Raw genomic sequence first — 23226 nt, 5'->3', positions numbered from 1 at the left:
GCAACAATTAATTTCGATATTTCTACAGCATAGTTTTTTTTATGTCTACTTTTGATATATATCTAATCGTGTGTGACAGTGAACCTTCCTGGATGCCTTTCTTAAATGTAGTGTAAAGAATGAAATGCTATTCTACTGCTGCTAGAATGCATTTCTAAGAAAAATATAAACATCAATGCTCAATGTTTAAAATGTAAATTTTGAGTTAGTGGTCAGTTGTGACACTGTTTTTCTAAGGATGGTTTTAGTTACCTCAGGTTGAACTGATATACATTCAGTTACAACTACAGAAAAACGAAGGCGAAGATATTCAATACTTAAATCGCTGCTTTAAGTTAAACCAATCCCATCCCTTGTCTTTTTGGAAAGGAGCATCTGATACCCGTTTATTGATATTTTCCTCTGTTTGATATATAGAGCTATTCCTGGCATTTGCAAACATGTCAATACTGACATGTCAACACTGACACACAACCCACAATGAACCAGTCGGGCGAGGACATCTTCATATAAAACAACTTTATTGAGTCGAGTTCAACCTGCAGATTTCTCAACTCTGACATCAGAGAACAAATATTTCAATATTTATAAACCTGTGACTGCTGACGATTCACAGACTTCAGTTTTAAGCAGTTGTTCCTGAACATTTGAGCCATTGTTACATTTTTATATGTGTATGTGTGTGTCCTGGTTGAGGGAGGACTGCTGTACGTATGTGTGTGTGTGTGCGCGTCTGTCTTGTTTCCAGGTTGTTTCAGCTGTGTGTGGACGCTGGAGGACCGGGCTGAGCTGGTGTGATCCCATCAGGCTGTGAGGCTGGGTCTGAGGAAGAAGTTGGTGTCATCACAAGGAATCAGACCAGAGTAGTACCAGCATCAGCAACGCATGACGACTGTAAAGAATACTCACACATGCCATTGGGAGCTCCGGGGTGTCGGGGGGCCATCGGCTGGGTATTGCCCCCACTAGGCATCATCCGGTTGGGCAAGGACTGGCCTGTAGAAGATTAAAGGACGAACATGTAAAGAGCAGGATTCCATTGAACAAATGAGTTAACACATGATATAGAAAGAGCCGAGTGAGACCATATGTATTTTACTGTGTGAAAATGCATCTGTAATATGTTGTGTCCCTTAAAGGCTCAACTAGACATGAAAGTGTGTCAATCCTTTTTGATTTTGTGTGTGTGTGTGTGTGTGTTTCTGTGTGTGTGTGGCCTGACCTGAATGCTGAGTTGTGTATCCGGGCTGCCCCTGCTGCTCCCTCTGCTGGCGGATCTTCATCTCTGCCTGTTTCAGTTGCTCAGTGTGGAAAGTCTGTCTCTCTGAGAGAAGCTGCTGCCTCTGCTGCTCCAGCTGCACGACACATACACAGAGACAAAAATAAGTGGTAAGATGTACAGTAGATATGCTACTGTTGCTTCTGGACATCAACCCAGTCGAAAAGACAAACTAAAAAGATGTAAAAAAACAACTAACCCCTTAAAGCTTTTTGTTATTTTCCCTTTTAGGATATTGAGTTCATATTATATTCACTCACAGCCTCTTTCTCGCGGTCCATGATGGTCTCCAGTTCCTCAAAGTGTCTCAGCTTGATCTCAAGCTTCTTCATCTGAGTCTCCACCAGCAGCGCCACCAGGGACTTGATCTTCCTCTCCTCCACTGCTGCCAAGTGCTGTAAGTGCGGGAGGAGAAAGATGGAGACAGTTAGAAGATACACTGCATATATTCAATGTCAACTACATGTTCAAAGCCAGGTCTTGAAGTGGTCCCCAAGATGGTGTCTGTTTTGGTTGCTAGGAGACACAACTAAAAAAAACCAACCTCCATTTAAAATGACAACCATTCACTTTATGCTCCTGTGATTGGTCAGTGTTGATGTTGGAGGGCGGGCTTTACCTTGGCCTTTGTGGCAGCTGAGGCCAGTGCAGCTGCTGCTGCCGTGGCAACGCTGGCCTCCACCAGATCCAGCTCCATTACTCTCCTCCCCTCGTCCCCGTCTCCCTCTCGCCGCCCTACGCTCTCATCATCATCTCCCCTTCCTGGATGATAGAGAGAACTTCATTTATATAGCCAATCATACACACATGCAGTATATAAATACAGTAGATACATACACTGTATATTTCCTACCATCTTTCTCCTCTGCAAGTATATTTTCTGCATTTTCCCCTTTGATTCCGTCTGCCTCCACTTTTGTCCCACTGGGTTCCACCTTCCCATCCGTCCTTCCAGCGACCTGAAACAGATCCAAATACTAATAAACACACACCTTAAGATACAAAAACCAACAGCAGATACAATAAGACCCTTTCCAAACTCTTACTACTGTATTACCTGATGGCAGGTGGAGTTTGCCTCCATTTTTTCTGCATCCATGGATTCTAATAGACAGAAAAGACAATAAAAAGACTTGTTTGCCATTTATCAAAGAGTGTAAGAAGCAACAGGTTCAACTGAGTGCGATTGTGTGTATATGTATTTCAGTCTTGCCTGATTTTTTGGGCTGGTTGGATATTTCAGAGACCTTATCCGCAGAGTCTTCCTGCACACTGGAAAACTCCTCTGCAGACAAAGATGACGAATCCCACCACACATACAGTAAACCATCTCTGAGCTATACCACAACTTAGACTACACACAAATTAACACTCCTCCCGTGTCTTCTCACCCAGCGCGGCCTTAGCTGCAGACGATGCCACCCGCGGGTCCACCACGGATGCCAGGAAGGCCACAGTGCTCATAACGGGATTCTCCGATTGGCTGAAAGGCACGGGCTGGTACGCCAGTGGACCCAGAGAGGCTGAGGAGTCTTCGAGATAAGGGTCTTCTATCGGCAGACGGAGGAAGTGGAGGATACACTCGTCCTGTGTTCTGGATCCCACATGTTCAGATACTTTGTTCCAGTCGTCTCTGTAAACCTCTAAGGCCTAAGAGAGAGACACGGGAGACAGGAAGAGGCTGAGAATACCATCACAAAACCATATCTATCTATAAGCCATAAGCACAAGTAATTGCCTTACCTCTAACAGCAAGAGTGTCTCTTGCTCTGTCCATTCCCTTCCTGCACTCGCTCCTTTGGTCTGAGACAGATGACATCATTAAAAAAAAATTATATATAAAAATAATTAGTATGTATAAATATAAAAGGAAAACAAAAAGCAAATCTGTTTTACCAGCTATATTGCCAAATAAAAAAATAAAATAAAAAGCTCAAATGTATTTTTCAGCATATTTGCACCTTGGGGTGTTTCTTGGTGTAGATGTCGTTTCGCAGACCAAAGTTCTGGCAGTCTGAAGGCTTCTCTCTGCTCTTTTCTGGGAAATACAACATATGCTGCGAGGCCGTCACCTGCAGGAGCGAGAGTGAGTAGCAGAGTTCATATCGATCTGTGTAAAGCTCTTGTCTTGTGCTATGCATGTTAAGTATGATAGTTTGTGTGTGTGTGTGAGTTGTACCTGCAGGGGTTTGTGTTGTAGGGGGGCCAGCCCAGACGGTGTGTCAGCCAGTACGTTGAAATGAGGCGTGGGTGGGGGTCCCATGGGGAGGGGTCTGCTCTCTGCGTCCACTTGGTAGTTAATCAAACCCCACTGCTCCAAAAACGCATGAACCCTGGACACATGGAATATTTCCCCCCCTTTCTATTCATTTTGTATTAATGCTTTACATAGCTGAATGTCCACACACTGCACCTAATTTAGCAGATGCGGCAGACACAGCCAACACCCACAGACAATGTTATACCTCATGACGGCACAGACGTCTCCGGTGAGGTTGCGTCTGCAGGACGTCGAACTGAGGTATTCCTGGGGGTTGAGCCGGTATGTGTCAATCATGAAGTTGCGGTACGCCAGGAAACTGCAATGCACGGGGAAGATCAGATCATGCTTTTGGTGAGGCATTCCCCAACATCTAAGTTAACAGTGAATGTTGAGTGTCAGTAGTACTCACATTTCTGGAGATTTTGACTTGTTCTTTCCATTAAAGAATTCCGGCAGTGCTCGTTTCTCTATTAGGTGAATGCTGTAAAATTTTTCAACGATATGGTTGTTTTTGGTGAAAGATTAGAATGCAAGTCAGTGTCATTAAAATGTTTGTGTGTGTGTGTGTGTGTGTGTGTGTGTGTGTGTGTGTGTGTGTTTGTATGTGTTTGTTTACCGGTTGTAGTTGAACCAAGATGTGTAGCTTGGTATTATAATGTGATGGGTTTGTTCTGTGATATTGTCCTCTCCCTCTGATAATCGTGGCATATCTCCTCTTCCCTCTTCATCCTCCTGTACACACACACACACACACACTCAGTAAATCTAACAATTTTTACACTTTTACTGTGCACAAACACAAACACTAAATCAATAAAGATTACTCAAATCCTTTCATCAATTAGAAACATTTTGATTAGACAAAATTACACAATATTTACCCTTAAATCATCCTCCTGTTCATCTGAAAGGGAAACAGTGAAGGGATGACGAAAAATTAAAATGCATACACACAAGAGAACAATAGAAGCATATATATATATATATATAAACTGTCCATAAAAAATTAAAATATATACATTCTAAAAACCTTTATGAACATTTACCATAACATGCAAGCTTACCCAGGTCGGCCATGGTGCCTCCTTTGACAGGAGTATTCTCACTGTCTTTCTTCAGGTTGACTACACAAGCACGGTAGGAAATGAAAAACAACTTAATTAAGAAGACATAATGCATCTGTATGCCTTTAAAAGAAACGTCACTCATACAAAACATTTTTTCGTAAGTTATGGTCACCGTCTTTGACTGATTTACCATTCTTGGGTAGTATGACCTCCTCCATGTTAGGAACAGGGGTAGGATCCTCCATGTCTTTGGTCAGGTCCTCTTCTAGCTCTTCCTCCTGTTGACCTCGCCTTCTCCTGGACACGCAAAACGAGCAGTTATGAAACCAGACACTGATACGCCGAACCAAATGTTTACACTCCTGTTCATCCAGTTGTTCCTTACCCCTTCTTTCCTTTCTTCCTGCCTTCAGAGGAGGGAGGGGAGGGAGATCGTCTTCTCTTTTTGGATGGGGTAGACTTCGAGTCCTAAAAGAGAATTTGGACGAATGTGGAGGGAAAACAATATCTTTGACTGAAAAAACAAAAGTAATCTCTGTATTATAGCCTTAGCAGTTCAATTAATTGTGAAATATTTAAATTAGTATTAATTATAGAGAATAGTGTATTTCCACAACAAGTGCTCCAGACCTCTTAAAGAGACACTTGACACAAACCTGGTCTTCTTGCAGGTGAATACGCCGGCGAAGGATTATCGGTACGTTCCTCTCATCCACACAATAGTCTTCCTCATTCATCCACTCATTGAAAACATCTGTGTCCAGAACCCAACCAGCACTGACCTGGAACACAAACCACCCCCATACAAAAATATTAAATAAGAAATTCAGGTATAGAAGAATAGTGACTGCTGCTGTATCTCATCTTTGTCTAAAATGAACATGCAACAGATCACATCAGTAGAGAAAAGATCATTTTGACTCATACAAACTGTGAACATAACAAACTGTGCAGAAGCAAACAGACTCCAAACTGGCAGCCTCTTGCAGTCGTGTGAAAAAAAATGTATTTAAACAATATTTTTGTGTGGTGTAATATCGGAAGTTTATGCATGCTCACCCTCCAGGGTCTCTCTGGGTGTGGTGGCTCTTCAACCTCTCCTTCAACATCACTTGAGGGCAGCCAGCTGTCATAACTTTTTAAAAAAAGAGACAAGACACAATGGGTAGATATTGTAGTTGTGTGTGAGCACCAGCAATATGTGTGTGTGTGTTTGTGTGTGTGTGTGTCTGTGTGCGTGCTTATGCATTACCTGTCAGGGTGCATGCCCCAATGTACCAAGACATGCTTGTCTTTACGCATGACAGGACGCATCCATTCATCTGAAAATAGTAAAAAAATAAAAATAAATAGTAATAGGCATTTACAGAAATAGCAAACACACAGACTGTACATGCACACACTTGAACTGACCTTCCTCTGTAGAAGCAGGTAAGGCGTAGATGTGGTGACTGGCGAGCGTTCGGTCCTCAGTGAGTGCACCCTGCACAAGGACAAACTGTGAACCAATAGCACTGAGAAGACCTGAATTACCTGAAACACACTTGCTTTAATTGGCCACACAAGCCTTAGTTCACCTTAACCCTAGCACGAACGTTCTCTCTTGATTAGGTCTGTCCACTTATCCCAAACTCTCCTCTGCAGCACTTTACCTGGCGCTTGGTGATGACGTTGGTCAATCTGCTTGTCAACTCCTGATCAAGTGTGGGGTCCAGATATACCACAGGCAGTGACATACAGTTGTTCTGTAGACACACAAAGCAGAGGTGCAAGTTCAGTGGTGTGGCTTCTGTGGGCTGGTGTCTAAGTATGTGTGAGTCTTTGTTACCTGGATCAGCGCCCCTTTAATTGCAGTAAACATCTCCACATTCCTCTCGGTTCTCGATGGATTCTGCAAGTCGAACCTTCGCCTGTGAGGGTAGTGAGGGCAACGAGGAGATATTCAAAACACAGAAAGAGGGAAGACCACGGTGGAATGGCGATGGCACATGATATCTGATACTCACCAGCCTTGCTCAGCCTTGAACTTGTAGGCAGTTCCAAGAATGTGGCAGAGTCCCCCCCCTGGTCGCAAGTCCAGGAAGCAGTGTGCCTGTAGACAAATCATAATGATTGCAGTTACTTTGGTTTTCAAAATCAAATCAGATCATTTTTAAACATACATCGTCTCAAGGCAATTTACATAGCAAAGTCGAGACCTCGTAATATTACAGAGAAAACCCAACAGTTTCCACAATGAGCAAGCACTTGGCGACTGAAGAGGAGAAAAGTCTCCCTTTTAACAGGAAGAACTCTCTGGCAGAACCAGACTCAGTTGTGGGCGGTCATCTGTCGCGACCGGTTGGGGTGAGGAGAAAAATGGGGGCGAGAGGAGAGGTGGGCAGAAAGAGGGGGAGAGGAGAGACAGGAGGAGAGAAGAGAGAGAGAGAGAGAGAGAGAGAGAGAGGGAGAGAACAGCTGTACAACCACAGTTTTAATCTCTACCAGACTGATACTTAGACTTACGGAAATAATACTGACACTTCTAAATGCAATGATATTGTTATTAATGATAATATGTTTGTAACCTATTGCGTCAGATTTTTTTTTATCAACCATTGTATTCTTCCGCCCCTTGTAAAAAGGACCACCGTGGGAACTACCTTTCAGACGTATAGTGTTTTCATCCTCTGCTATTTCAATCGTGGTGGAGGGATTCGAGTATCAGTTACTTCACCAACTTTAAAAACACTAGATCAGAACACGGGAGCAACACGCATCATGAAATCTGGACACCTTGGAGTCTGCAAACAACCGAAGGACCGGATAGTGTGATTTCTAATTTGAAGAGCGAATCGAGACAAAGTGCAAGTAGGTGCAGGACTCACGGGCAGCTTGGTGAGAGCAGGACTGGAAGCTTGTCGGCCAAAGGCATCCTCCTGGAACTGGAGGAGCTGTAAAGTGACTGCGGCCAGGGCCTGGCATGATGGAGCGTCCACCAGCACAAACTGACAAGGCACAAAGACACTCAGCGGTTCACTTTTTGAAAGTCAATAACAACAATTGTAACCTCCAGCGTGGACGTTGCATTCCTGCATTCGCCAACAATCCCACCGATTTAGCAGCTGCGTCTGGGCTGGTTGACCTCGAGCATTTAGCAGAATTTACCATCGATCGTTTGCATTTTTTTTTTTACTTTGAACATCAAATCTCGCTAGCCAGTGTAAAGGTGTCGTCATCCAGCGCCAGACGTTTGTTTACACCGCGAGCCATCGGGCTCGCTAGCGGGGGGCGGCTAGCTCGTTGGCTAGCTCGTTGGCTAGCTCCGCGCACAGCGAGCTACCTTTTTGTAGTGCTTCCCGGTCCACTGTCGCACCACCTCCAGCTGGGCTAAAGTATCCGGACTCTCCCAGAACCGGGCCGACGGACTGCTGTCTTTTTTCCGATGCGCCGTCGTCCCAGAGCTGGTCTGGCTCGTCCCGCGAAGCCCGGCGTTCGTTCCTCCGGACATTGTGGCCATGGTAAAAGCGAGATTAATTTTCAAACGCGACAACGAAACTGGCTAGCGCGCCCGCTAGCTCCTGCGGTCTCGCGTTCTCTCGCGAGACGCCGCGCAGTTGTCGCAGTAAGCGGTTTTGTTTTCCAGTTGGTTTGTTTTGTCGTTTTTTTTTTTTCTTCTCCTTTCGTTTTCAGATATTATATTTTTAAATACACTAACATTTGCGCAAATTATGCACGATCTTGTTCTGTGTGTTTGACAGAATACAGTACATTTGTTGCAAGCTAGGACTTGTACTTCCTCGTGTCCGTTACAAGGAAGTCGATGTGCAGGACATGTAAACAAGTGAACTCAAATGACAAATGTAAGTATGCAGCATGTCGTACGTTTAAATGTTGATCTCCAAAACTGCGTTTGCATTCAGATTATGTAAACTGACTGTATGATATTATCTCCGTTGCGATCCTTCGAAAGAGTCACAGCGTCTTTTTATTTTTTGCAAATAAACTGGGCATCGGTGAGGTTTGTTACTATTAGAATCGATTAACTGCCAAACTAAAGACTCACATACCTACAGACTGATCAGGTAGTAGAAACTACTCTGCAAGGCGCTGAAGCACCAGTATCACGGTGAGTAACATGCAACTCGTTCATCCTCTCATTGCATGTTTCCTCAGGCCCTGAGATGCCATGGGTGTCCAGGGTCTGACCACCTTTGTGGAGGGGAACAGACACTTCCTCCAAGACGTGAGATTCAGGGACAGTCGTCTGGTAATCGATGGCTGCAGTCTGTATTTCCGCCTCTACTTTAACCACGGTTTGGACCAGCAGCACGGAGGAGACTATGATGATTTCGCTCGCCTGCTCATCCGGTTCCTCTCAGCATTGGCAGCCTGCAACATCCAGCCATATGTGGTGCTGGATGGAGGTAAGGATGCTGCAGAGTAGCATCCCAGTCGAAATCTTGCACCCTATTGGCTCCTTCCTTTCAGGAACCTCAATGTCATATAGGTACTGATATTAGTTAAGTATGTTTTTGTTTTACAGAAGATACAAAGGACAAGTTCATTTCATTTTTCTTTTTTTAATCAGGTCCTAACTTGGTACTGGTAGCAGGCAGCTTATTACCCGATGAATCAGCCCTCATATTTTTCTCCTCTTTTTTGACCTTTTAATTTGATTTTCATATTACTGCCGTAACTTTAGTCTCTGGAAATGAAAAAAAAAACTAAAATACATTTTTCTTTGCTTAAATAATAGACAATAGTCAAATGTTTTGGTCAGTGTAAAGGGGTATTGGATGAATGAATTAGATCAAACATAAGCAGTTCGCTTGTGGTTGTTAAAAATGGAACAACAAGTCAACTTGAACCTGCACCAAGTCTTATGTTTGTCTGCAGTTGTAACGCCCACAAATGTGTAACTTCCGTCTCTTTTATGATGATAAGGTATCGATCCCAGTGACAAGAAGTTTCACACTCTACGACAACGTCTGCAGTCCAAGATAAGGGAGGGAGATCGTATCTCCCATGGCAGCAATGGCTCTGTTCTCCCCATCCTCACAAGAAGTGTCTTCATCCAGATCCTCATCCAGAGAGGAGTTCCACTGGTCCAGTGTCCAGCTGAGGCTGACCGGGAGATTGCAATTTTGGCTCATCAGTGGAACTGTCCAGTTTTGACCAATGACAGTGACTTCTACATCTTTGACCTGCCAGGTGTGGGTAGTGCCAAGATTTGTATCCAAATAGCCCATTGTAATGAATTTAACTTTAGTTATCTAGATTTATTTTAATTGTTACATCTTATTTTCGTCTTCTGTGTGTCATCTTAGGTGGTTACCTTCCACTCAGTTCTTTCCAATGGACCAACCTTAATGGTAAAGCCTCTGATCGCTACATCTCAGCTCTGCGTTACACCACTAACAGCCTTTGTCACTGGTTCGGAGGCATGAACCGCGAGTTACTACCCTTGTGTGCCGTCCTGACTGGTAATGATTATGGCACTCCAAAAGATGCAGAGACCCTCCTTTCTCGGTTAGATGTGAGCACTTTAGGGAGAGGTGGCAGCAAGGGTAAAGGTCGAGCACCCACCTCTCGCATCGAGGGCCTCCTCGTCTGGTTGTCCTCTTTTTCAAGCTCAGTGGAAGCCCTGGAGGAGGTGAGCAGGCTAATGGGGGAGGAAGGTGGCATGGGCAAGAGAGGACAGAAAGGTGGGCTCAGTTCAAAGCTGTGGGCTGGTATGCAGGAGTACAGCATCACCCCTCAAAGCTCTCTGGCTCGCTGGTTCTCTGCAGGTAAGAGAGCCCCACGATTACAGGCCTCTGGGCTCGCACAGCTACCAGAGTGGCTTTTACAGGCGGCAGCACAGGGGCTGTTGCCCCCCTTTGTGGTGGATGCTCTGGTGATGCGTAGGGCCCTGCTGATCCCACAGGTAGAGAACAGCAAACTTCCCAGCAGCCACTGTAGTGCCAGAACTATACGCCAGGCTGTATATGGGATATTACAGCAAAGAGGCCAGGATAATGTGCCTCGGGGTTGGGGTGGCAGTGTGCAGCAATTGAGGGGACCAGGAGGTGCGGCCCAAGCTACAAGGGGTGGGAGAGGGCAAGGGGGAAAAGGACGGGGAGGTGGTAACAGAGGTGGATCAAGGGCTCAAGGTATAGTTTCACCCACACAGCAGGGTGTAAATGTAGGAGTAAGCAATGAACAAGCTACTGGTGGAGCTATAATGCATGCTCAGGGCTCCGCTGCCCAAATCTGTGTGGAAGAGTATGACCGTCTGGAACTGAACTTGAAGAAAAACGAAGTGGAGGCACATCCACCCAGAACCCCTGTGTGTCTGGATACACTTAACCAGGTATACCTTGCTTTAAAAACATCTCTTATATTAAGAATATCTGTTTGTTATGTTTGTGTATATACAAATAATAATATAATAATACATTTTCCAGTGTTGTCTTTTGATTTTTTTTACAGGCTTCCGTGGCTGTTCGCCTTGGTGTCCTGTTAGAAGTGTTAGGGGTGAAGGAGTCGGCCCTGTCTACTGTTCCTCTCCATTTGAGGCTCGCAGTGACAGTGACAGGCTTCTGGCTGCGAGAGGCCACACCGACACCCTCACAGCACCAGCTCCAGGCTTTGGTGCTCGGCATGGTGTATGGAGAACTTTCCTGGAACAACCAGCCTGGTGCGACCCATCATCACTATGCTGGTCAGTTTTCTTCTGACATTCATTTGATTCCACTAGTTTACACAGAATAAAATGTAACCGGTGATCTATCCCTCGTGATCTTCTGCCTCCTTTTATCATCCTTAGTCCCACAGTTAAACTGGGCTGCGGAGCGCAATGTACGGGCGGTGCTGGACCAACAACGTGTAAGAAGAGGGGAGCGACGGGGCTTGGACATCGGAGGGGCTCACAGTTTCAGCCAATGGCAGGCCTGCCTCTGGAGTGTTCTAGGTCTCGACGAGCTATTGCTGCTGCCCCTGCCTGAACCCCGCCTGTCATGGTAAAACATAAGGGATAACACACTTCTCATTTTCCACCTGTGAGAACTTGACCTGAAACTACTGACTCTTTTCATTATTGATTCATTCTTCATAAAATTCTTCTGTAAGATGAGTCTACTCTACACACTCTCATTTGTTGTAAATGTCCATCACAACTAATTTCATGGTGATTGGTTGTCTAATAGTTGCAGCACTAATGAGTCGCAGCACCGTTAAATGGGAGTCGTGACATCGGAAGTCCAAAATGTTTGCAGGACACGTGTCAAGTCAATGATTACATTTAATCAAATCGAGAATTGTTTATATATATATATATATACACACACACACACACACACACACACACACACACACACACACACACACAAACACATATACCACCAGCCGGAAGTGAAAGCTGTTTTTGTCACCCTTTCCCTTACTGTGCGTGTCTCAGGTTCTTCAGCGGTACCTTGGTGCACGGCCTCCTCAGGTATCTGAAAGAGGGACGAGCTGCTGAATCTCTCCTAGCTGGGGGTTCCTTATCTGGACAACTTTACTTCTCCCTCCTTGATGCCGTGAGGAACTGCGGCTCCAAGGCCCATCCCTTCTCTTCATCGGCTGGGAGGGGGAAGACAGGCAGAGGTCGTGGAAGGAAAAGAAGGAGGGGAGGTGGAAGAGGAGCACAAGGGACCGAGGAGATAGACAACAGGTTTGCTCTCCTGATGAACGAGGAAGAGTCTGATGATGATTGTTGAGGAGGCAGGTAAAAATATACAGATTGATATGAAAGCACTTGCGAGGGGCCAAAAGGAAGAAGGATATTTCAAGTGGTTTCTAAAACATGCTCAGGGAATGATACAATTAGTCCTTTCAAATGAAGAATAACACCTCTTCAGGTTTCCCACTGTGCTTCAACCTCTACCAATGCATGGCACTAGCTTTCCTGCATTTTATGTTCAAATCTCCAAATTTCTGTTGCCATCTCAAGACACATGTATCAGAACGTCTTAGTAGTTTTTCCAAAAAACGCCCATACTCTATTTTTTAAAAATTGACAAAGTAATGTCACTGTAATTGATGCGGCTTTTGACAAACTGACATGTAATAAGCAACACAAGAAGTTTTATTCCATTTTATTAAAGATGCCTTTATACTTATACATTTTGTGCCATTTTTTTCTATATTAAAAAATATATAAGAAAAAACCTCAGACCCATGTTTTTTAAATGACCACATTCAGTTAGTTTCTACTAGTAACTACATATGGCCGAGAAAAAAATGTTTGTCGTGTTTATTTATTTCTCTGTACAGTGAAAACTACAAAATTGTAGATAGTGTCCCAATGGAACTTAAACATTTAGTCCTGAAATTCAGGTAGAGATAAAAAATTATAGAGAACTTTGGCCACCGGACATACGGTTAACTACCTACAGTACACAAGTGAATATTCGGTTTAGTGTGAGCGGTCTAAGTAAGACTGACTCTTCGTGAAAAGTCAGGCCTTGCCTCGTATAAATCAGCTCCTTATTCTATTGGAGGCCTAATGCAGTGGCCGCCACAACTGTCACAGCTTGAAATGGTTTAAACTTCCTCACATCCTATGAGGATGTTGAGGTTGAGGCAGATGGAGGGGCAGTGGCTGCAGTGTGCGCCTGAGAGTCGATCAGGTCCATGTCTTCGTCTTCGTTGACACCACACGTGTCAACCACGCAGATCAGGCAGCTGGTGACAGGAAACGCACGCACCTTGCTGCAAGTCACCCACCTGAACATGGGACAAAAACGGATTTAGAGACACTGTGAATCAAGGAAACTGATCAAGACTGTCAGAAATGTTGGGGTAATTAGGGTTATACACACTATTATGTATTTATATAGATTCGTTATGCATACAGATGATATATTATTTTGTCAAGAACTGCAACACCCTGTATACAACAGTTTTGGTTTCACTACTAAGGGTATTGGGAGTATAGGCACTATTCATCTAGCCAGAGCCACATTTATTGAACAAAATATACAAAAAGAAGAGATCTTAAGGTAAAGTTACGTGTTTTTATTTAATTCTTTTTGAGGTTTTCAATACACTGTCGACATATCAGTGACAGAGATATAAGCATCGTCCGTTCATGGTGATATTATTAGTTTTATTCTAGTAATAATTAGTTAATACACTAACCTGTCAGTGTCAGTATGGTACTCCAGGACGTGTCCAAGCCTTGCCACACCTTGGAAACCTGCCACCACATAGATGACATCGGCGACCGCTGCACACTTCAATGTCACACCTCGCCACGGCATCGCCGCGGCAGCACGCCACTCGTTACTGGCAATGTCGTAGAACTCCACCGAGTCAAGTCCACCTACACAGACAGTATCACACAGACGCCACTAGTACACTGTTGCTAGTATCATGTGCGTCAGCTGCTATGTTCAATCTTCATCACTAGTTGTTACCATCAGTTTTTATTACCTATCGCCCCCTGCCCTCCAACAGCATAGATCCTGTTGTTGACCACCACCAGGCAGTGGTTCTTCCTGGCCTCTCTCATCCCACACAACTCCCTCCATCTGAGGACAGGGACGAGGGAGACAGACATTAGGGACAAGAAAGGGGATTCATTAATTGGTGAAAATTTGAGTATAACAAAGTACACAAAAAAATTGACATAATTGTTGTCAGATAATAATGTGAAACTTCAGTTTGCCGGAAACAATTCCCTGCTCCTTTGTGGATACATTTCAATGATCCATTGGTTTGTTGAAAGCCCACTGGTTATATTAAAATAACATTATTGACAAACTAGAAAAAAAGCTGTTTCATTATCATTATTATCCTATTTTTACAAATATGTAAAGCAAAGGCAAAAAATGTCAGTATTGTGAACAAAAACGGTCCATTAAATATCTGTCAATCGTTCCTTAGGTTGTACAGAGCTGTGTGTTTGTGTGACTCACTTTTGTGTGTTTGGGTCATAGACCTCACAGTTGTTCAGGACCCTGCCAGACACATTGTTGCCCACTGTTCCTCCGCAGACGTAGATGAGCCCGTTAGCCTCCACCGAGCCGTGGCTGCAGCGGGCCATCAGCATGCTGGTTTTCACCTTCCACGACTCTGTCCTTGTGTCGTAACATTCGAAAAGGTCCAAGGCTGAACTACCTGTCCCACACACACACACACACACACACACACACACACACACACACACACACACACACACACACACACACACACACACACACACACACACACACACACACACACACACACACACACACACACACACACACACACACACACACACACACACACACACGATCAGATGTTTGCAAGAGTTGGTGGTATTTCTCCACTGAAGGATCATAAATGTAATTTCCCCTAACTTACCCGTACCCTCTAAAAAATACAAATGACACCAACCCCACTTAAATCCAGGTCCTAAGTCTCTCTCTATCCCTCCAGCCTGTGCTCACCCACTTCTGACCCCCCGGATGTGTATATCTTTCCCTGGGCGGCGCAGGCAGCCAGACTGTCGCGTGGTGTGGGTGGACCCAGCTTCGAGTACCAGCTGTCCTTCAGAACATTGTAGCAGTCCATGCGCTTGATGGGGAAGAGCTGGGAGCCACCCAAGATGTAGACCACATTGTCCCAGAATACGGATGTGGCATCCCTGCGCTTCTCAAAGGGGCAGCGGATGTCTGTCCAGCTGGAGTCCTGCACAGAAAGCCAGACAGACACTTGACTGCTGGCTAACATAATCAAAATAGTCCACCATGATTGTGCATAACACTCACAAATACTCTTAAAAACTCTCAGCTATTCAAAAACCTTGAAAATGAATCTTATCTTTAGCTGTAATACTGATCCAGAGTCCATCCATACATTTGATGGTTTTTGACTTGCAAGATTACTCCTGTGGGTCAAATCTGTTTGCTGGTACCTTGGGGTTGAAGTAGCGGCAGGACTGTGGCTGGGATCCTCCAAACAGAGCGATGCGGTAGTCATGCTTCTTGCGTCTCGGCCTGCTGCTCTCTCCCAGGTCTTCCCGATCCTCCAGGGACAGCAGGTGGTAGCGCATTCCACCTTGAACATAAAACATAGGCTGTGTGTGAGGAGCGGTGCACCCGGGTCAACTACAGTAGTCAGGCCTTAGCAGTGATACAATTTTAACAGCAACTTGATCTGTCACACAAAGAGATCATATGAATAAAGACATTCATTTAGCCTTGGGAATTTGGCGAGTTTACACCTTTCTCTGGTGGTGACTCATTTGTTGTACATCTGTAAAAGCCCTGTGAAAACCCTGAATGTTACCCTGAATAATAGTATTTAACTTTTCATTACTCTAACAGAGTATGATATAGATAGTAAGATAGCAAAGATTCAGAGTATTTTTTTTTAAACAGCAGAACAGAGTAAATCATTTATTCATACATCAATGTTTTTGTTTGCCTTTGCGTGGATACAATACACTCCTACTCACTGATGACCATCTTGAGACACTGAGGGTTTTCCTGGATGAGGGGCTCACCCTGCACCGTCTTAGATAGGAAGGTTTTGGAGACCAAGGGGAAGCGAACACACCCCAAAACCTCCACCATGTACTGTTGTCTGTTACACACATCGTACTTCAGCCAGCGCACTGCTGCGTCATAAATCTGGGGACAAAGTACAACAAAACTAAATATGCTATGAGGGATATATTTATTTGTAGTCAAAGCTATCACTCAGCTTTAGCCTGACATAATGTGTCTCGTTAATTTGTTGATCCAAGCCATAAAAATATTGATTTATATTCAAATACTTCTTATAATATTGTCGTTATTGTATAATTTGTACACAACACTTTGCATCAAATTGTTAGGGTCTTGTTTAGTGGTTTTTCTCCTCTGCTCAGGTGTTTTGTGATTCCTGTAAATTTATTATATATACAAAATGATAGCGCCCCATGAAGCATATAGTATCTTTGTACCTGGGCCTCAGCGCGGACAGTGAGTTTGTCCTGGTGCAGTACATGTGTGAGTTTTGTGACGTCCAGTTGCAGGAACTCATCCAGTTTGTAGACTTCGGTGAAGTGGAGCTGGAAGAAGTCCTCTGCTGCGGCTTTCAGCTCAGGACAGTCCATACAGTCTGCAAGGGATGAAATACCTGCAGAGGACAGGGCAAGGATCCGTGTTCCACTCAACTCCAAGTCAACACCAAAATGTTATACTGGCGAAGTAATTAATATATTCCAATACTATTTATAACATTTAAATAAACAAAAAGGCTCTTGAATTTACATACCAGGCTCTGTGACACCAGAACCTTTTAAACTCCAACATACTGGCCCAATGTTATTAAAAATGAATGATGTTTTTGTATTTCTGTTCTTACCCAGGCAGTTTGTTGCATCAATCTGTCCTTTGAGGAACTCCACACACATGCTCTTCACAGGCTCAATCTGGTACTGGTTGGCTGCATCCAGCAATGATTGGACATTACTGCTATTCACAGAGATCCTGGCAAACACACGCACACACACACACACACACAGACACACACACACACACACACACACACACACACAGAGCATTTGGAAAAAGAATACAAATACACAGAATGTTGAGGTGGTGTGTCTGTTGATGTAAACCATCTTGGCAAACGGTAATTATCCTAATCGCTAATTTGTTATTATTGTTATCGTAATTAATAGCTTATGATCGACCTTAAACCCAAAAGTCTTACCGAGCTGTGTAGACAAACTCAATCAACAGCTCGATGATCTCGGGCTCAGCACTCCTGAGCTCCACTTCATGGGACGTCGACTCCATCATTCTGGCTGGAAGTGAGAAACAGGAGAGGGAGACTTCATAGAAAATAGGAAAAACCCAGTGTGGATTTGGCAGCATGAAATGTTTTTCCTGCGACGGCTTGGAAAGCACTGCATAATTAAAAACGTGTAAACCTTCAGACTTTGACTAATGAAATTAATATTGACATTTTAGTGTAATGTCAAATTCGTCATGAGGTGTAGAAAAAAAGGACCTGTTGTCCATGGTTATGTTTTTTTCCTGTTTTTTTTATTTCCTTCGGTTCTGCACCAGCCTTTGATTTAGTCACTTTCAAACATAACATGTTTCTGAGCATTTCCCTCAACACGAGTCCCTGTGAGTAAGACTCTCGGCGATAACGTGTGTGTGTGTGTGTGTGTGTGTGTGTGTGTGTGTGTGTGTACGCGGACACTTACTGGTGAACATGAGGCTGAAGAAGTGGCTTGCAGCAGCCAGCACCACTCTGTGGGCAGGAAAGTGTTTCCCCTGAACCACCAGGTTCACATCACAGAGGGTCCCCTGCAGAAGAAACACACATCATTCACCTGTCGGGGGCAGGGTGGGATTTACATTCTTGGGCGCATGGAAGGTCTCGCTCCAGCCACACCTGCTTCCTCAGGTTGTTCATGACGCCCATGATGCTGGACAGCTGCCTGTACTCCTCTTTGGTGGCACACTTCCTCTCGCTCTTCTTCTTGGGGCTGGGCGCCTTCTCCGGAGGTGCGATCCCCGTCATGTCAGCCTGGTGAAGTTGCCCTGCTCACTGCAATGTAACCACTGAGCCAGTAATGTGCGGCTGCTCTCTCCCCGTGTACAGTCGACCTGCTAGCCAAGAGCAGCTTGTTGTGTGTTTTTTGTTTTCAAATTTAAAAAAACCGCGAGTTCGACGGCAGCTCCACCTTGACAGGTAGTAGAGAGAAAATCATAAAGATGTTTTTTTGCTGCCCTGTGTTGGAATACTGATAGAAACCGATTAGTATAGCGTATTTCTTAAGATAAAACTCAATTACTTAGCTTAGGTTTGGGTTCCCTTCTTCTTCTTCTGTTCTGCTTCTGCTGCTTCTTCTTCTGCTGCTTCTTCTTTGAGTTATATGGTGGCTTGCAATACAACCTGTTAGATGCATACCGCCATCTACTGTACCGGAGTATATATAACATGCTCTAGTTCAAAATCTATCTATCTATCTATCTATCTATTGTTATGGTAAATGTATTTATTTAACCTTCATTATATATATATATATATATATATATATATATATATATATATATATATATATATATATATATATATATATATATATATATATATATATATATATATATATATATATATTAATCTCCACTTAATGTAATTAACAACTGCTAAAACGTTTCCACTTGGTCCTGATCTCCACATAGATAAGCTTGGGGGGGCTCTTTCTCTTCTTCATCCAGTGTGCATGCAGAATAGAGAGGTCCTCTGTGCAGAGCTGAATTTATATTTTGTATATAAACCCATAGACAAGAGACTTTGCAAGAATCTTTATTTCGTTCATCTCATCTAGGAGCAAAAGATTTTCCACCACACTATCCATCTATCTGTCTGTCTGTCTGTCTATCTATGTATCTATGTATCTATCTGTCTGTCTATCTATCTATCTATTTATCTATCTATCTATCTATCTATCTATCTGTCTATCTGTCTATCTATCTATGTAGTTTACTTTCCCCAATAAAAATGATGTCTTATGTAAACAAGTGTGATCAAACCTCAGCCCAGTTGATACTACGTGCTCTCTTCTATTTCTTCCTTGAATACTCTTTGAACATGTTCTACCTTTGCTGTCCTCACCACACTTTTTCTGCCAGAATTCTGTAATTCCCCCCCCCCCCCCCCCCCCCCCCCACACACCATCCTTCAATTGTAAATAAACATTGAAAAATGTCAAAGGTAAGATCAGCCCTAGTAGATTTCATAGTTTGTAGACTGCTGCAGAATCACTACATATCACCCATGGATTGTATACATTAAATGTATTGTACTATGTTATACATATCATGTCGTACAATACATCCATGATATCATCCTGCTTGCGGCTCCCCTTTTTCTTCGTCTTCGGTTCTGTAGTGGTCGGATTAGCTCTCGTTCGCCCTCTAGCGATACACATGGCTAATAACATGTCAACCTGCAGAGTAGATTTCTCAAACAGTCTGTAGAAGCAAGAAACACACGAAACCCCTTTTATTAGTCTGCAACAGCATATTTCCCGTCTAATTATATATGTACAGTTAAGTTATTGGTGCAGCTCAAAGTGAAGACTGCACTGTGTTAACTTCGCAGCAGGTCACGAGCATACAGGTAAGTTAGTCTACACCTGTCTGGCGCGTTCTTCATACCCTGCTGTACAGCAACATAATAACCAGGAAGAAAAGTTTTTTTCATAAATCACATGACGCCGACGTCATGCGGAATGCGGACCACAAATGCACATTGTCCGAAATATCTGACCCGAAAACAAACTGACAGACACCGGAGCTGCATAAAATGCCTCGTCTTCTCTGCTGTTGCTGCGTCTCTGGCGAAAACTCCGGGGACGAGGTATGTGATTTCTCTCTGTCTTGAGCTTTGTGTGAACTGTTGAGGGGATTACACAGAGGCCTCCGACCAGATCAGGCGAAAACTTGATCACTGATTATCTTCAGTGAAATTACATGATTGCCCCATTAGCCTACTTTATGTAAGAATGGCAGGGAATGAACCTTTGATGGCAAATAAACAAGTCCCCTTTAAAATGGATTTCATTGTGTTCCAATAATTAACAAAAATAACCAATAACGGAATAATTAAAAATAGAGATTATGATAATAATGAGAAATATAAAATCACCAAAATCACCATAATTGTATCGTTCCATCACAGATACAAAGTGCACGCTACATTGGCTACAGCACACTCCACAAAGGCAGTATGAACCAATATATCAGTATATTTGATGACAAAGTCATTAAGAATGTCAAATCACTACTTTGGTTCACGAAATTGACAATATTTTGTGCCAAAGTTACTTTTTTTCGGCTGCTAAATTGGACCTGTGTGAGAGTTGACAATGTCCATAATTATGTTATGTGTTTTAGTTTACTACGTTGTTGTTGGTGGTGTTGTTGTTGTTGTTGATGTTTCACTTTTTCAGGTTCTATATCAGCTTTTGATTTTGTTACTTTCAAACAGAACATAATATTTTTTAGCTTTTTGTTCCACATGTCTCTGCGTCTGTGGCCTCCTGGAATATGGTTTGAAATTATTTTAATTCACTGAGTCCGTGTAAGTGGGACTTTCCATGATAGCGTGTTTGCTTGGTACCAACTAACTGGTGAACATGAGGATGAAAAAGTGACTTTCAGCAGCCACTAGCACTCTTTGGGCTGACAATTGTTTCCCCTGATGCACGCAGGTCACATCACTGAGGATACCCTGCAGAAGAAACACACAAACACATTGTGCACATGTCAGAAAATGTAGAGTTACGCTACAACAAACTCCACATTGGCAGTAGTAAGCAATATATCAGTGCACTGAATTAATCACAAAGTCATATCATGGTTCCAGGTGAACACAAGTGCAAAAATTAATGTGATTGCCAGTGAAAATATATACTTAAATAAAAAAAAAGATCATATGTAAAGACCACTAATCTGCTATTTCAGAGGCAGCCTCTCCTGCAGCCCAGAACATTGGACTTGAATGAAGCTGGATCGGCCAGGCGGATCCCACCAGCAAGCAGTGGTACATCATCTCTCTCAGTGTTTATGTCTGTCTCGCCAACCTGTACACCTTCAGTTCATAAACATTTGGAAGAATCTGTCTGTACTACACTTGTTCTTTTTCTGTGTCTGTGTATGTGAAGACAGTGGTCGCTGAGGTTCGGTCAGAGTGTGGCACATGATGATGATGATGATGATGATGATGATGATGACAATGCATGTGATTTTTTTTCTGCCCTGAAGCACAGACAGTGAGGCGGGCTGGCAGGCTGGTGATGAGGCGAGTGGGACTGCCAGAGTTGGACCAGAGATTTTCTGATGTGGCCGAAACATTCAACGAACAGCAGCAGCATTATGAGGCCATGGTCCGACACATCAGCAGCCTGCGACAGAGCTGCGACTGTGCCCACGGTGATGCCTTTGCTGAATGTGTGGGGAAGATCAGAGAGGAGCACCGTGAGTGACACAAACTGCTCAGCAAAGTTCCTACACAAGCTGTTGGTACAGGAAATGTGACGGCAATTTTTCTGTTTCCTTTATTTATCTCCGCCTCTCCCTACCCCCAGAAGCCACATACAGGGTATCCCTTAAGATGAATGGCTATGACTTCTCCCTCAGTGTGATCCCTGCGGTGTTGAATGGTAAACATCTGGAGGAGCCGCTGCCTCCACGTCTGAAGTTGGCTCAGGATGAAGTGAGGGGCATCTCTGAGAGTGCCAGAGCCACCATCTCAAGGGGTACCACACTTCAAGAGTTGTTTGCCTGGCTGCTCCGCTGCAGGGATCCAATGGCCGAGCAAGTGAAGCAGGCTGCACCATCTTACCAGGAGCAAGGAAGACTGAATGAGAATCTGGAGGAGAACATGAGGGAAGTGAGGAGGGCGAAGGAGTCGTCGGTGGGATACAGACAGCGAGCCGGAGAAGTCCTCACTGAGGCTGCACAGATTGCAGGGGCTCATTTGTAGTTCACGTACACATTTTATCTTTACAATTATACACACACAAGGGTGAAGGTGGGTGTGGTGGCGTCTGCTGCAGGAGAAAAGTGTGGAGGTGACTCAGAAGAGCACCTCATGCATGTTTTTAAAGGTACCAATGATACACTGTGCTTTGCAGGCCTGGGCAGCCTCTTGTTTAATGTTGTTACAAGGACATGAACATATATTTCTTTTAAATGTTTTATTCAAATTATACTAATAGCAGAGATGATGCACTCACACTTAAAACACTACCCTTATTTGCGTAAAGAATTTAATTTTCCTTAATATGTGCAATTTTTTCAGCAAACACTAGGGGGCATTGCAGACTGACATTACTGTTGAAACAGTTGCTCTTATATGCATTTTCCTTAGATATAGTCTGTCTCTCAGAAATTGGAATTACCTAAATCCTTTTATACCAGAATGAGGTATCACATACTGAATGCATCACCTTTTTTATTTTGGAATTTTGTACCTGATAGTCTGACAAGTTGGGTCGGGATATGGTTTCCTGTAGCAGCAATGGGAACTCAACGTGAGGTTTGTTGTGGCTGTTTGCGTCCATTTGCTATTGGAACATTCAGATGGAGATTTATTACTTATTATCCACAAAAGCCCTATTGTAATTATCAAGTGATTGGAATCTGCAGCTTCCTAGCGTCTGCTAATGTGAACAACACATGGTCATATGCCATCTTGATAATTAATTTTGGTCAATCCATTGTTCCAGAGGTCATGCATTATGTATCTGAGAGACAGTTTTGGAGTAGATTCATTTAGGAAGAAGTGTGCAGGATGTATTGGGTAAAATAAATAAAATTAGGTTAAAGAAATATATTTAACACATGCAGGCAACCTTTATTAATGATAACGTGGATACGTTTGGCTAGATCAATTGTTAGTGCAACAGATTGGCTTAAACTGAAATTTGTAAGTAATTATGTTCATAAATAAAATTTTAATATATTGTTTTTTAATAAAATGAATCAACGTGAATAGTGATTAAACATCATTACACTGCAATTTGAAGTAAAATGCTTAAGGAACATATTCTCACAATGTTACCATATACCAACAATAAATAAATGAATGACTTAATGTGTTTCATTAACAGC

The 23226-nt window shown here is 43.4% G+C and overlaps 4 protein-coding genes across 6 annotated transcripts; 2 read left to right on the top strand and 2 right to left on the bottom strand.

The window, feature by feature from the left end:
- Positions 1-502: 502 nt before the first annotated feature.
- smarcc1b (SWI/SNF related, matrix associated, actin dependent regulator of chromatin, subfamily c, member 1b) lies at positions 503-8108 on the bottom strand. The gene is made up of 28 exons (XM_035620391.1): positions 7932-8108; positions 7477-7596; positions 6616-6701; positions 6438-6519; positions 6262-6354; positions 6023-6092; positions 5862-5931; positions 5669-5744; positions 5266-5391; positions 4995-5077; positions 4800-4906; positions 4607-4666; positions 4424-4446; positions 4159-4274; positions 3952-4023; positions 3745-3858; positions 3459-3612; positions 3241-3351; positions 3023-3082; positions 2671-2929; positions 2493-2564; positions 2337-2383; positions 2133-2238; positions 1899-2041; positions 1540-1674; positions 1223-1355; positions 910-996; positions 503-822 (listed from the first exon to the last, which is right to left on the bottom strand). Exons 1-28 carry the CDS (start codon positions 8106-8108, stop codon positions 755-757), a joined length of 2850 nt encoding a protein of 949 aa, XP_035476284.1. The 3' UTR covers positions 503-754.
- On the top strand, positions 7965-12734 carry aste1b (asteroid homolog 1b). 3 transcript variants are annotated; one of them, XM_035620394.2, is made up of 8 exons: positions 7967-8109; positions 8350-8451; positions 8765-9015; positions 9536-9802; positions 9919-10943; positions 11063-11294; positions 11400-11592; positions 12030-12734. In XM_035620394.2, exons 3-8 carry the CDS (start codon positions 8778-8780, stop codon positions 12328-12330), a joined length of 2256 nt encoding a protein of 751 aa, XP_035476287.2. In that variant the 5' UTR covers positions 7967-8109; positions 8350-8451; positions 8765-8777; the 3' UTR covers positions 12331-12734. The 3 variants fall into 3 exon arrangements, with proteins under 3 accessions (XP_035476288.2, XP_035476287.2, XP_035476286.2); XM_035620393.2 differs by having other exon boundaries at positions 8076-8213; XM_035620395.2 differs by lacking the exon at positions 8350-8451 and having other exon boundaries at positions 7965-8109.
- klhl7 (kelch-like family member 7) lies at positions 12693-18482 on the bottom strand. Its single transcript, XM_035620401.2, has 13 exons — positions 18399-18482; positions 17996-18287; positions 17805-17907; positions 17303-17396; positions 16952-17076; positions 16548-16723; positions 16059-16233; positions 15516-15658; positions 15049-15289; positions 14533-14734; positions 14048-14145; positions 13754-13937; positions 12693-13339 (listed from the first exon to the last, which is right to left on the bottom strand). The coding sequence occupies exons 2-13, from the start codon at positions 18122-18124 to the stop codon at positions 13174-13176; spliced, it is 1836 nt and encodes a 611-aa protein (XP_035476294.1). The 5' UTR covers positions 18125-18287; positions 18399-18482; the 3' UTR covers positions 12693-13173.
- Positions 18483-19559: 1077 nt separating this feature from the next.
- Positions 19560-23107, top strand: si:ch73-345f18.3. Its single transcript, XM_035620524.2, has 4 exons — positions 19560-19969; positions 21076-21154; positions 21376-21588; positions 21699-23107. Exons 1-4 carry the CDS (start codon positions 19916-19918, stop codon positions 22094-22096), a joined length of 744 nt encoding a protein of 247 aa, XP_035476417.1. The 5' UTR covers positions 19560-19915; the 3' UTR covers positions 22097-23107.
- The last annotated feature ends 119 nt before the right edge of the window (positions 23108-23226 follow it).

The sequence above is a fragment of the Scophthalmus maximus genome, chromosome 22 (genome assembly GCF_022379125.1).
Source record: "Scophthalmus maximus strain ysfricsl-2021 chromosome 22, ASM2237912v1, whole genome shotgun sequence".
NCBI classification, from domain to species: domain Eukaryota; kingdom Metazoa; phylum Chordata; class Actinopteri; order Pleuronectiformes; family Scophthalmidae; genus Scophthalmus; species Scophthalmus maximus.
This window is presented reverse-complemented; position numbering and strand designations above follow the sequence as displayed.